The following is a 13,546-nucleotide window of genomic DNA, read 5'->3' as shown; positions in this document are numbered from 1 at the left end:
AGTACTGCACGGATTTTAATGCAGTTTTCACCAATAGATAATTCGATTCCTGACGAAGGTTAACGTGTATAATTTATTGTTTTTAACTGACCGATGCCGGGACGGGAAGCTAGTATCATAGATACTTCTAATTAGTGTGCGTTGTCTATGTACGACAGTACCAAAACAATCGTTTACCGCGCCATCTGTGGGTGGTACGCTAAACTAACTCAAGCAGATACGTAGTTATATTGCTATGATATTTAGGTAACTTAGGCTTATGTAGATGGCGCTGCGTGCAAAGCAATTGATTTATTTTTTTAGACTTATCTTAGACTAGCACCCCGCCCCAGCTTCGCTCGGTTAAAACCATAATAAAACTTTCACAGAAATCACCCCATAAGTTTAATCAGATTTAATTCAAAATAATTGAAGTTCAGGATTCGAACCATCAACAGTAACAATGTGAATTCAATGGTGTTCACCGCTGAGTCTACTCGTATCTTTAGTTGACGAAATTTTGAATGGGATTATTCTTTATTTCTTTTCACCCTCATTTAACTACCCTAAAGGTCAAATTTAAAAAAATCCTGAAACACGGGTTTCTTTTTTTTTTTGTTGCATAGCATTTGTGCCATGTTTCAAGTAGATCAGTAAAAATTTTCGTTATTTTTCATACAAACTTTACCCCCATTTTTTACCCCTTTTGGGGTCGAATTTTGAAATTAGAATTCCTTTCTTATCTGAGCACTACGTAATAACCTAAAGCTACTGCCCAAATTTCGCATTTATAGCTTATATGGTTTAGGCTGGGCGTTGATTAAATAAAGAACACTTTTCTTATATATATATATATAGATTACCTCGAGTCCATTCGGATGGAATACCCCGCTATGTGTCTGGTTCAGTTTGTCAAACTTGTGTATCTCCTTGCCCGTGTTCACGTCCCACAGCACACCGTCTGTAACAATCATTGTATTGTAAAATATTATAAATGTGAAAAAGTCTGTCTGTCTATATGTATGTTTGTTCTGCTTTCACGGCTAAACAAACATTTTATTGATTAAACCACTTATTCTACAGAAAATGATAGAGATTTTTTAGTAGTTGCCATATACAAAAATATGTTGCCATATGCAAATGTTATTTAAATGGGGTCGAAGCAGGTCCTGTTTTAGCGTCATGAGAGAGAGAGAGAGAGAGACAGTGTTAGAATGAGTCTCTCTCTCATGCTATATCGCGCTGACTGCGGGAGAGTGTGTGAGTGGAGAGAGATCTAAGAGCACCATAGCTCGTCGCTGGGGTTGAAGGTGGCCCTGTTCTTAGCATCATTAGAGAGAGAGGGAGAGTTAGAGTGAGATATAGAATGAAAGTCTCTCTCGCATTCTCTCTCACTGAGCGCGGGAGTATGTGAATGAGATAGATAGTGAGAGTGATAGAGATGACCTGAGAGCACCAGCTCGTCGCTGGGGTTGAAGGTGGCCCTGTTCTTGGCGTACTGGTTGCTGATGGCAGGCGTCAGCGTCATCAGCTCGCGCCCGGTCAGCGTGTCGAAGATGGTCGCCGTCTCGCCCTTGGTGCCTATTATCCTGTCGTCTGACATCTTTGAGAATTCCACGTACTCCTCGTTTTCCAACTGAAACCTGTGAAACAAACAGTCATTTCGAGGGAACGACCAACCCTTTATGTTGTCGTCCGGTGAGATAATATATGTATAAGGACAAATCGCACAGATTGTGCTAGCCCCAAAAGTAAGTTCGAGACTTGTGTTATGGGATACTGACTCAACGATACTATATGTTATAACATATACATGTACAGATAAACATCCAAGACCCGGGCCAATCAGAAAAAGATCATTTTCCATCGTCACCCGACCGGGGATCGAACCCGGGGACCTCACGGTTCAGAGGCAGGCACTTTACCACTGCGCCACCGAGGTGTCGTCAAATTTCGAAAATAGTAATGAGATGAAAAAAAATTCTGGATTCGAGCGGGAATCGAAGCCACTTCTGTCTTACCGGGACACTGCACTTAACTAAACTAAAGGTCGTCAAGATCTTGTTTCATTCTCATACGTAACAAAAAAATGTCATGAACCATTGAGGAGTTCCCTCGTCGGGAGCCGATATTGGGTGCACCATCTAGTATTGTTTATCACAATAATGCAAAGCTACGAGTGAAATTTCATGACCGTGCTGTGCTATTAAGCGTTGAGGAGTTCCCTCGTCAGGAGCCGATCCTGGGTGCACCATCTAATATTGCAATAATGCATTTGCCTTTGGAACTAAACAGCTACGAGTGAAATTTTACTGCCGTAGTGCTGTGCAGGCGTTATTAGTTACATCTATCTGACGAAACAATAAACGCTTGTCGCAAAAATGACATTTTCTTATAAAAACTAGTTATAAATGCGAAAGTAATATTGTTTGTTTGTTACGTCTTTACGCTCTGTCTACTCAACCAATCGTCTTGAAATTTTGCAAAGATTTAGTTTGAAGTGTGGAAAAGGACATAGGGTACCTTTAATCTCGGAAAAATAACTGTTCCCGTCGAAAATTTCCTTTCTGAGCGTCTGACGGCTAAAACGCAAAATATCTATGTAGCAAAATTTTTGAATTCGAAATGCCTACGCGAGCGAAGCCGCTGACATCACCAAGTTTATTATAACTCACAACTGTTCGAACTCCTTCATATTCCATAGCGCAGACAGCGGCCGCCACGTGGTGGGCGTCGACGCCAGCAATAGCATGCCATCTCTACTCGCCTGGATCAATCACAAAATAAATACCAACAAATTAAACATCCAACATGTGTCACTCAGTTAGTTTAACGTATATTTTTTCTAATTGTTGTTCAACTTTATATATTAATTTATTTATATCTGTGTGGTCTGTGTGGTCCGTTGTTCAAATTTTAACTTTATATATTAATTTATTTATTATTTAATCTGTGTGGTCAATTATTGAATAGCAATCGCTTCTCATTATCATCGTCTTTGTATCTCGCGCTCACATCTAGGTACCTTAAGGTCACAACTGAAAATCAGTGTATTGCCCTCCGGGTAATAGTAACGCTGAGTTGTGTCCTTTTTGTATTGCTGCAAGACACTCTTATTTGTATTGTGTGTGTTATTAATATGAAGAACCTGTTTGTGTTGTGGCTACAAATAAAGATTTTATTTATCTATCTATCTAAATCGATCAATCGCTCGATTCAATAAGTTGAGCGAATCGAATAAAAAACACATTTGATCTCATTCGGTCGCTAAAATGTGTAACATATATGTGGCAGATGATACATATGTATATTTTAATGTCAATCTGTTGAAAATCTTAATTGTTATTTTGTAAAAATATGATTCTGTTTATTTTCTTGTAATTATATTAGAAATTCAATCGCGCCATGGTTTGGTTTTCACCGTAGTACATATATATAAATTTCAAATGTGTCACAGTTGTTGCTTACAAAGCAAATACATTCTGGGGAATTGTGTGTCTTTTCTTTGATTGTGGCGCCACCAAGCAACGGTATTCAACAAATACGAAGATTGAAAGTCGGTTGGGGGTAGTCTATTTTCGAAAAGTACGAAGTTATAAAAACAATTATTTAAAAAACAACAATGTTATAACAACTTTTATAAAAGTCATCGTTATAAACGTAATATTTAATGTAGCTGTCGAACAAACATAACTTTCTGTACGAACATTTTACCACTTCTTCTTCTTCACCTGCGCTTTGGAAGTCGGCAGTAGATTTAGTTTAAGTAATTTTTTGATTTGTTCGACCTTCGAATAGTCATCAAAACAAAATTTTTAATACGGGGTCGGCGAGATTTAAGAGAAACAGGGAAAGTAGACCGATCATTCTGGAGGGGAAAGGGATAGAATTTACCTGCATATGACAGATGTACGACTCGTGGACCTGATAGGAATTCTCCTCCGCACCGGAGAAAAGGTTAAACACCCTGATCTCGCCGGAAGAGGTCGCTGCTAACAGCTGTTGTTGCGTGGGCTGAAAAAAAAACAATTTTATACGTCACAACAAAATCTAGACGCGCGCTAGGTATTTACATGATGCGATCAAATCAAATCATTTGTTCAGAAATTAGACCTTCACAGGCACTTTTCCATGGCAATTTTTATATTATATTATATAGTCATTCCTCACAGCTCCTCGACGACCTCGGTGGTGCATTGGTAATGTGCTTGCCTCTGAACCGAGAGGTCCCGGGTTCGATCCCCGGTCGGGTCATGATGAAAAATGATCTTTTTCTGATTGGCCCGGGTCTTGGATGTTTATCTATATATGTATATGTTATAAAATATAGTATCGTTGAGTTAGTATCCCGTAACACAAGTCTCGAACTTACTTTGGGGCTAGCTCAATCTGTGTGTCCTAATATATTTATTTATTTAGCTACAAACTACTGGCATTTCGGAACGACCACTGCTGAGAAGAAATGCCGAAAGAAATTCATTTGAACAGTGTTGGCCTCTTATCATGCCAGAGGGGCTTACAATTTTTTGCTAATAATATATGAAAGTACAGTCGTTGGTGCGTAGCCAGCGCTTTCTCTTCACTACATAGACAACTAAGCAATAAGAAACAGAGAGACTCACATGGAATATGGTGTGCGTGAAGTACGCGTCGTCGTCGTTGGTGCGCAGCGTGCGCACGGGCGCGAAGTGCGAGTGCACGAGGCGGGCGTCGGCGCGGCGGCCGGCGCCCAGCCCCAGCTCACGGCGCCACGCGCGCGCGCACACGCTCATCGTGCTCGCCGCGCGCGGCTCCGGGCACTTGTGGGGCCTCAATTCATACAAATCATATTTATATATATATATACGATAAATAACAATTATTAGCTCCACAAGTGAACAAGAATATATATATGTATGTATATATATAAATGAACAGAGTTCACATTTTTTTACTTAGTATAATTTGTGGGAACTCTGACATTTAAAGGGAAGGTTGGGTTACTCACTAATGGGGAACACGTGTGTCTGTCCTTAGAAATTCTCGATTGAAGTCATAGTGTTGCCCAACACTAATAAGTTGTCAAAACTTTGTCAATTTTGACGTATATTTGAACGCTCCAATGAGAGCTAAGCGACCTTCCCCCGCACCCCGCCACAATTTGGCGAATGCGTTTTCATACTAAAATGTACGCAAGCGTGGTCTTTAGGTTAAATGATCTGTGATGTTGGTTGGGATGAAGAAATTCTTTATTGAGATAGATACCTAATCTATATCCATACTATTTGAATGGATTTGTTATACAGTCACACATACTTTTTTTAACTTATTTCTGAAAATAATAATGAGATGAAAAAATTCTAAAGAAAAAAAAAAAAACAATTCAGCCGATCTGGCGTGGTCTCGATAGCTCAGTGGTCAAGAGCACTGTCCCGGATAGACAGGGGCGCGGGTTCAATTCCCGCTCGATTCCAGAATTTTTTCATCTCGTTATTATCCAAAGTAGGATTGCTAGCATATTACTATCCATACTTCCATTCTAATATTATAAAGACCCTTTCTGCCACACCAAAGTGGTTCACCTAGGTGTTCCACGGTTAACTTTTTGTACCCCCGGCTCACCTAGGTGTTCCGCAATTCAAGATAATGCACCCGTAGTTCACTTATTTGGTGAACTACAAATAATTCTATTTTTCTTTTGTTTTGTTTGTCATATTCTAGTAATAGCGGCGATGAAGGCGAGAAACGGTGGTGGTGTAATGGTTAAGACGCCCGTTTGTGGATTGAAAGGTCCCAGGTTCGAATCCCACTCGTGTCACATGAGTTTGTATACAAATCTGAATCATGTATAGTAGTTTGCATCGAACACAACTTGCTTCCGGTGAAGGAAAACATCGTGAGGAAACCTGCACACTGGTTGTTTATTATTAACTTGTGTGTGAAATGGAGAAGGCAATGGCAAACCACTCCATTAATAATGCCAAGAAAGTTGTTTGTGTGTGTGTGTTTCATTCCACGTAATGACTACGACCCTCAGCCATGAGGAATACGACTATGAAGAAGAGTTTCTACTAATATTATAAATTCAAAAGTTTGCAATACACGCGTATGTGTGTATGATTGTTATTCTTTGACGCCAAATCTACCGGACGGTTTGAAATAGAAGAAATAATAAATTATATCAAAGACTTAACAAAATACATAATTATTTACACTCACTCGAAGAGATTGAACTGTGGACAGGTGACGACCGGGTTTTTGCACAGGGAATGCTGGTTGTAGAGGTACTCAGTGACGATAGAGTGCAGGGTGACGCGGGATGGCGCGGGCTCCGCCGGCGGCGGCGGCGCCGGCTGCTTCTGCAGCGAGCGCCCGCGCTCCGCCGGCGCGAGGGACGACAGCGGGCTCGACAGTGCCCCTAGCGTTGGGTTCGACACTTTCCTACAACCGTAGTTTAAAAATTTCTAATTAATAAATCTCACGTTTTTTTTTTCCATTGAGGGGTGAGTGACTCCGACGCTCTACGGCTGTACGGAATATATATGTTACCGGCCATAACCCGATTCCAGGACGAACTAGTTTTGCCTAGGCCAAACTAACTCTTCCTACATGCGATAGGATAAATCAGTTTAGCCTAGGTTATCTTAATAGAAATTTATACTCTCAGGATAAACTGGTATGGCTAGAATATCTAGAAAGACAAAATGTATGGTGAAATTGAATAAAATACTATTTAAATAAATTAATAATTTCATTAAAACCACAACGGTAACACAAACAATCACGTACAGCCATAAATATCATAATGAACCGTGGCTTCGAGGCGCCACAGCAGGGATGCGAACTCACCGCAATTTGATCACATGTGGTCCAGGGCTGTCGTCTGTGTGATGCGAGTTGACTTCCATCTCGCGGTGTATTGATCCAATGCTGTTAGCTCTCGACACCGACACACGCGTCTGTTCATATTATAATAATGTTTATTTATTTTTTATCTATACTATTATAAAGAGGTGAGCGTTTGTGAGTTTGTATGTTTGAGGTGGGTACACCGAAACTACCGAAGCGATTTCAAAAATTCTTTCACCATTAGAAAGGTTCATTATCCAAGATTGCTATAGGCTATATTTCATCTTAAATATCCCACGGGAGCGAAGCCCCGGGCCACGTCTATTTTATTTATATATATTTTGGAGAAACAACAGCATACAATCTTAATTCTAAACTAAAACAATACAATACAATTACAGGTTCCCGCCGATAGTAACACGATATATAAAGTATTAATTATACTGAAAAGTGTATGAGATACATAGGCATCTGTATTTAAAACTTTTGTGTTACGTATATGTTTAAATTCGTTATACGAATTAAAAACTTGGACTAAAGGGAAATTTGAACACTTTCTTAATACATTTTGTAAACCTATACATATTTTTTTAAATTAAAGGCTAATTTTATAAATATTATTCATATTAAAAAATATATATATTTATTAAATTGATAAAAACTTGCAACACCAAATCAGGGCTCACGCAATTAAAATGATTTATAAAATCATTTATTTAATTTCATAAGGAAAACAAAACAGCAAATTTTATCAATAAATTTTTATCTATATGATTTGTTAAGAAAGAGAATTTTTTTCACCATTGCAATAAAATAAATAAATAATAATGAACTAAACGTAACAATGAAACACTGAATGATGAACAGGCCAGATATTATCAACAGACTCACCCTAACGGGCGTGTGCGGGGTGTAGACGGGCGGCGGGGGCGGGGGCGGGGCGGGCGTGGGCGGCGCCGGCGGCGGCAGCCCCGCCTCGCGCTGCAGCGTGGCCGCGCTCTCGCCGAGTCCGCGCGCCGCGAGGTGGCTCGCCACAAGCTGGAGCAACTGTCGCTCGTTGTAGTTTATACGCGTTTGGGCCACCACGTTCGCCTATCAACAAAATCGAAAGCTTTAATTGGGTAGTTTGTATACAGTCCTACCTGCCCTTCCCGGTCGTTTCGCGCGGTCGTTTAACTCTCATCTGAGCGTTTTCCCGGTTTCTTCCTTAGCCTTTGAGCGCCGGAGCCCAAGGTCCGCTTTCCTACTTTTGCGTCTCCACTTCGCACGGTCGTCGACATTCTTAGTTGTGGGCCTATATTACTCCTGAACATTTCATCTGTATCCGTCCGTGCCTAACATCAAAATCGGCCAGTACTTTTTGAGTTTATTATTTACAAAAATACAAATATTTTCTCTTCATCACTCACGTTGGGAAGAGACCTTTCCCCGCACCTCTCAAACCCCCGCGATGACCCTCCGTGCAAGCGTTAAAAATACGACTGAAAGAACCAATTATAAAAATTCAAAAAGGAAACGCAGCAAGCGTGATGGTTACTTTTGAACCGGATATGGCACGAGTAGGATACGAACCTGGGACCTTTCGATCCACAGGCGGGCCTTAACCATTACACCAACTTGACGATCTCGGTGGCGCAGTGGTTCGATCCCCGGTCGGGTCACGATGGAAAATTATCTTTTTCTAATTGGCCCGGGTCTTGGATGTTTATCTATATATGTATTTGTTCTAAAATATAGTATCGTTGAGTTAGTATCCCATAACACAAGTCTCGAACTTACTTTGGGGCTAGCTCAATCTGTGTGATTTGTCCTAATATATTTATTTATTTATTTAAATGTGCTTACCCTATGTATATTAGCGAGAGATGTCTCGAACTCTGGACCCATGTGTTTACTCTTGCCCGACACCCGCTCGAGCAACTCCAGAGCGTATTTCTGGAACATCACGTGTTCTTGCCGCTTCTCTTGCAGTATCGGGTCGCGCATCAACACTGACAAACACGACGACAATATACAGGGTTAATGGTATCTAACGCATAACCTTCCAAAGGCGCATAAGGTACATAGAGACTAAAATCTTTTGTTCTAAGACTTTTGTCTAAACGTAATAAATACAAAAAAAAATCTTTTTTTTTTTAGTTTTAATGTCGTTTCTATAAAACGTTAACTCTACGTTCGATTCAGCTACATAACGGTACTGTAGTGTCTCGTGTCGCTTGGCTATTACATAGAGTTAAGATGTGTAGAATCGCTAATTAGATTTTTTTATATGAAGAAAAAACGAAGTCGTAGAATAAAAGTTGCTTGTTTTGATGTACCCAAGTAGTCTTTAGGAGGTTTGGCGTTTGACACCAGTAACCATGTATAATACTAAATGTAGCCCGGGACTTCTTTTTGTAAAAAATCGATATAAAACATAGCCTATAGCAATCAGAATCAAATCGTTTATTCAGAAATTAGGCCTTCACAGACACTTTTACACGTGATATACCAAAGCTAAAAACTATTAGCATTTCAGAACGACCACTGCAGAGGAGAAATTCCGAAAGAAACTCATTCAATCAGTGTTGGTCCCAACATGCCAGAAGGGCTTACCATTTAAATATAAATTTATGTATAATTTTTTATCAGTAATATAACATAAAAGTACATGGTCATCTTGGATAATGTACCTTTCTAATGGTGAAAGAATTTTTGAAATCGGTTCGATAGTTTCGGAGATTACCCGCCTCAAACATACAAACTCACAAGTGCTTAGCTCTTTATAATAATAGTATAGATGAGCCGCGGGCGGCTTCGCCCACGTGATTTTCCCTTTAGCGAAACATTTAGACTCTTTAACTAATCTGGTTTCCCTTGAACTTGAATTTGAACCACCTTTTCAACCCCTTACTGGATGAATTTTGATAAATCCTTTCTTAGTGCACCCCCAGACCATATAAGGAACCTACGTGCTGAATTTGAAGTTTCTAGATCCAGCTGTTTGGATTGTGCGTTGATATGTCAGTCAGTCATTCAGTGTCTTATTTTATATAACATGTATACATATATTATTTTACTCATACTTTCATTATTGAAAAAAAAGTGATGAAAAAAAATCAGAAATCGAGCGGGACGAACCCGCGGCCCTATCAACCACTAAGCTACTGTTGCCGAACTATCGATAGTTCGACAATCGATAGTTAAAATCGAAAAATACCATACTTTGATTGATTGGATCGATAGCTATTTTAGAGCATTGATTTAGAATAGTGTCTAACCGTGATTACGAGTAGAATATCGATACTATCTATACTATATAATAATGCCAAAGGTAATTAAACAGAAAGTATTGCTTTTTCTCAAACTATCGAGACAGTCAATTGAAACGTTATCGATAGTAGAGCATCGATAGCACTAGAGTGAGGTATGGAGTTCACCTTGTATCTGTCCGGTGGTGAACAACGGCAGCTTGGAGATGATCTGGCGCACGGTGACGCAGCGCGCCAGCCCCGCCAGCGCGCGGCACGCCAGCCCGCGCAGCCGGTCGGCGTCCGTGATCGGGGACTTCACCAGCATCAGCGACAGCAGCACCTGCCGGGTCAGCGCCCCTTTGCGTTCAGATTGATCATTCGTTTATATGTTTCGCCCCCAGACAATGTTCTCGGCGGTGGTCGTTCCGTAGTGCTAGTAGTTTGTAGCTTCGGTAAACATCACTTGATTTTTGGAATGTGACGTGAAAAAGTGCCTGGGAAGGCGTAATTTCTTAATAAATGATTTTGATTTTGATTTGATTTAGATCAAGTAAACTCTTGTTAATTCGTTTAGTTGATTAACCATGACATTAGCGAATATGTCGCGGTGCACATATTAGGGTATTAAGCGGGCACGAGTCGGCCGCCCAGCGACCACGGACCAAGCTCCGAAACGTCCGGGAAATAGAAAATATGCGCGTTTAATACATATTCTTTACTAAAGAACATTCGAAACATTTTGAAGTAGATATGTAACGGTTGAAAGTAGAATTAAAGGGTCAGAATAATTTGCTATACTTACTAATTTACTGATTTGTCTTTAATAAAAGGTAAATCTTACCATAATACCGTTGTTAGTCCGAACGCTCTCCCACACCTTCTGTATGATGTCCTCGTAAGATTTCAAAACGGTTTTCTTCTTACTGGAGCCAGTAAGAGAGAACCGGGTCGTTGACGACCCTGCCTGTCGGATATACGATCATTAGCGATTCATCCGGAACCCAACTAATATTATAAATGCGAAAGTAAGTTTGTTTTCATTTATATCTTCTATCCATTTATATCTTGTGGACAAGCAATATGAAAGCTAGATAAATTTATATTGGAGATCCCCCACGAGGCTGACATAGTCGCACAAAGTGCACTGAAGCCTTGTCAAAAATGTAGAAAAAAAAGTTTGTTCGTTACCCCTTCCCGCATTATCTACTGGACCGATTGTTATGAAATCTGGTACACGGGTGGGAAAAAACCTGGAATAACACATAGGGTACTTTTGTACTAGTTATAGTTTGGAGAGCGACTGTCGTAAAAAGAATTACAGCCGAATCATTTTTGATTTATTTTTGGAGAGGGCTTTGGGCTTCTATGCGTCACAGCCGCGGAACAATGAGAGATAATTGAAAAAATTCACGCTTTATTTGTAGAAGTCCTCCAACAAAAATGTTGATAATGGCAACACTGCCATTGTTCATATTTTTGTTGTTTTAAGTTTTATACTTACGTGCGTTCGGTATTATCTTGTGTTCACTTCGCTACCACTTTTCTGTGTGCAAGCATTGTGTTTCCGTGCAAAATACATCATCATCAATAAATTTAAGTACTTTGTTCTTGTCGGTGGAACACATTCCATCTAATTCTGTCCTCGGCCCCCGATTTCACCTCCCTATACGACACGAGCTCTGCCTTCTCTTTTATTTCATCTAGCAATGCAGTTCTTGGCTTTCCTTTTCCACTTCTTGCTTCGATTTTTCCTTCAATCAGATATTTCGTAAGTTGTCGTGTCGTATAAGGTGGCCAAACATATTTCCCCTTCTTGTCTGTATTGCTTTCAATAAAGTTCTTCTCTCTTTGATCTTGTCTGGTACTTCTTGGTTTGTTTTCTTATCAGTCCAATGAATTCTCTCCATGACACACATTTCAAAAGCTTGCAGGTAAACGAATTCAATCCTTCTTTAGCATAATACATATGTGGTTCTCATAACAATGTTTTACTATAACCTAAACGACCTAGAAATAAAAAGCAAGAAACCTGCAGTCCGCGCTCTAACATTATTAGTACGTAGCCTGAAGCTTGTAGGTAGTTGCTTACCCTATGCACGGGTGCGCACACGCAGTTGACGAGCACGTTCAATGCAGCTTTCTGCACTTCTGGGTCTGGAACGATTTCCCCGTCCGCCGCCCCTGAACAAATAGGAATTTTGTATAGCCAAATTACTTTATATACTGAGAAGAACATAGGCCACTTTTATGTAGGTAACAAATAATATTAATAAATTTTTATTAAGACGAATTCACGGAAAAAATCTTGTAATATATATTACTAGTTGTTCGCCGCGAACGCGAGTTTTTTGTTCACAAAATTGTGAATATTTCAAAAACCGACTTAACCGATTTTGATGACCCACGAACTTAAAAATTCTATTGACAGATCCTAAATACCTTTTAAATTTCATCAAAATCAGACCTAACGTTTGAAAAGTAATCGCGTTACAAACATACATACAAAAAATGTATTTTAGCCCCAAGTTGATTTGATCCCTCGCTCGGTCAATTAATTGCACGCGACGTCTGTAGCGAGCTAAAAACGTTAATTACATAATATTGACTTTCACAATAGGCGCAGGAGGATTCTCCAGCTGCTTCTCTTCCCGCGCCTATTGTGAAAGTCAATCAAGGGATAGAGGTTTTTACAAGTTTTTTTTAACAGGAAAGTCATTTTTACCACAAGCTTTTATTGTCGTCGGAGAGATCTTATTGCATTTAACGGCTGACAAAAAACCCATGTCCGTGCTGTAAACGGTTGAGGAGTTCCCTCGTTTGGAGCCGGCCCGGGCTGCACCGTCCGCTTGTCATAATAATGCATTGTCATGGAAACTGAAGCGACTTGGAAAATTTCAACTCTGTAGATCAACTGAAGAAAGAAAGTAGGAGAAATCTCACTACAAGAAAATTGCAAGAGGTGAAACTAAAAGCTTGTAAAATGGAAATTCTTCTCATTTAGATCTCCATTCCAGTAACAAGTCTGGCGTTATTAGACATATTTTCATGTAAGTTAATTGTGTTTCACATCGATATATGTATATATATATTATAATCAGCATTCGGATCACAATCATAACCTGTTTTGATATACCTTTTGACTATGTACATTATGTACTTTTATATATTATTAGGAAGAAAAAAAAAACATTGTAAGAAACAATAATGGTAAGCCGATCTGGCATGATAGGGACCAACACTGTTCAAATGAGTTTCTTTCGGCATTTCTTCTCAGCAGTGGTCGTTCCGAAATGCCAGTAGTTTGTAGCTTGTGAGAAATAACTATAAATATTGACGAGAAAAAGTGCCTGTGAAGGTCTAATTTCTGAATAAATTATTTGAATTTGAATTTGAATTTGCGTGTGTGCTAAATGTGGCATTCGAGTTTCGCAACTCTACCGGATAAAGACGTGATAAATGTATGTTTGTACGGTGGAAAATCAGAAACACGATGGGACGTTCAGTCA

The 13,546-nt window shown here is 39.7% G+C and overlaps 1 protein-coding gene across 1 annotated transcript in view; it reads right to left on the bottom strand.

The window, feature by feature from the left end:
- The window catches only part of mahj (mahjong), a 30,547-nt gene that overhangs the window by 4,309 nt on the left and 12,692 nt on the right, over positions 1 to 13,546 (bottom strand). The window contains exons 17-28 of the mRNA XM_053767295.1: positions 12,130 to 12,221; positions 10,882 to 11,004; positions 10,227 to 10,380; positions 8,653 to 8,798; positions 7,699 to 7,899; positions 6,808 to 6,917; positions 6,178 to 6,399; positions 4,602 to 4,788; positions 3,874 to 3,993; positions 2,655 to 2,746; positions 1,426 to 1,622; positions 843 to 940 (exon numbers count right to left, since the gene is read on the bottom strand). Of these exons, the coding sequence (XP_053623270.1) occupies positions 843 to 940; positions 1,426 to 1,622; positions 2,655 to 2,746; positions 3,874 to 3,993; positions 4,602 to 4,788; positions 6,178 to 6,399; positions 6,808 to 6,917; positions 7,699 to 7,899; positions 8,653 to 8,798; positions 10,227 to 10,380; positions 10,882 to 11,004; positions 12,130 to 12,221 (1,742 nt within the window). The remainder of the gene's footprint in view (positions 1 to 842; positions 941 to 1,425; positions 1,623 to 2,654; positions 2,747 to 3,873; positions 3,994 to 4,601; positions 4,789 to 6,177; positions 6,400 to 6,807; positions 6,918 to 7,698; positions 7,900 to 8,652; positions 8,799 to 10,226; positions 10,381 to 10,881; positions 11,005 to 12,129; positions 12,222 to 13,546) is intronic.

The sequence above is a fragment of the Plodia interpunctella genome, chromosome 30 (genome assembly GCF_027563975.2).
Source record: "Plodia interpunctella isolate USDA-ARS_2022_Savannah chromosome 30, ilPloInte3.2, whole genome shotgun sequence".
NCBI classification, from domain to species: domain Eukaryota; kingdom Metazoa; phylum Arthropoda; class Insecta; order Lepidoptera; family Pyralidae; genus Plodia; species Plodia interpunctella.
This window is presented reverse-complemented; position numbering and strand designations above follow the sequence as displayed.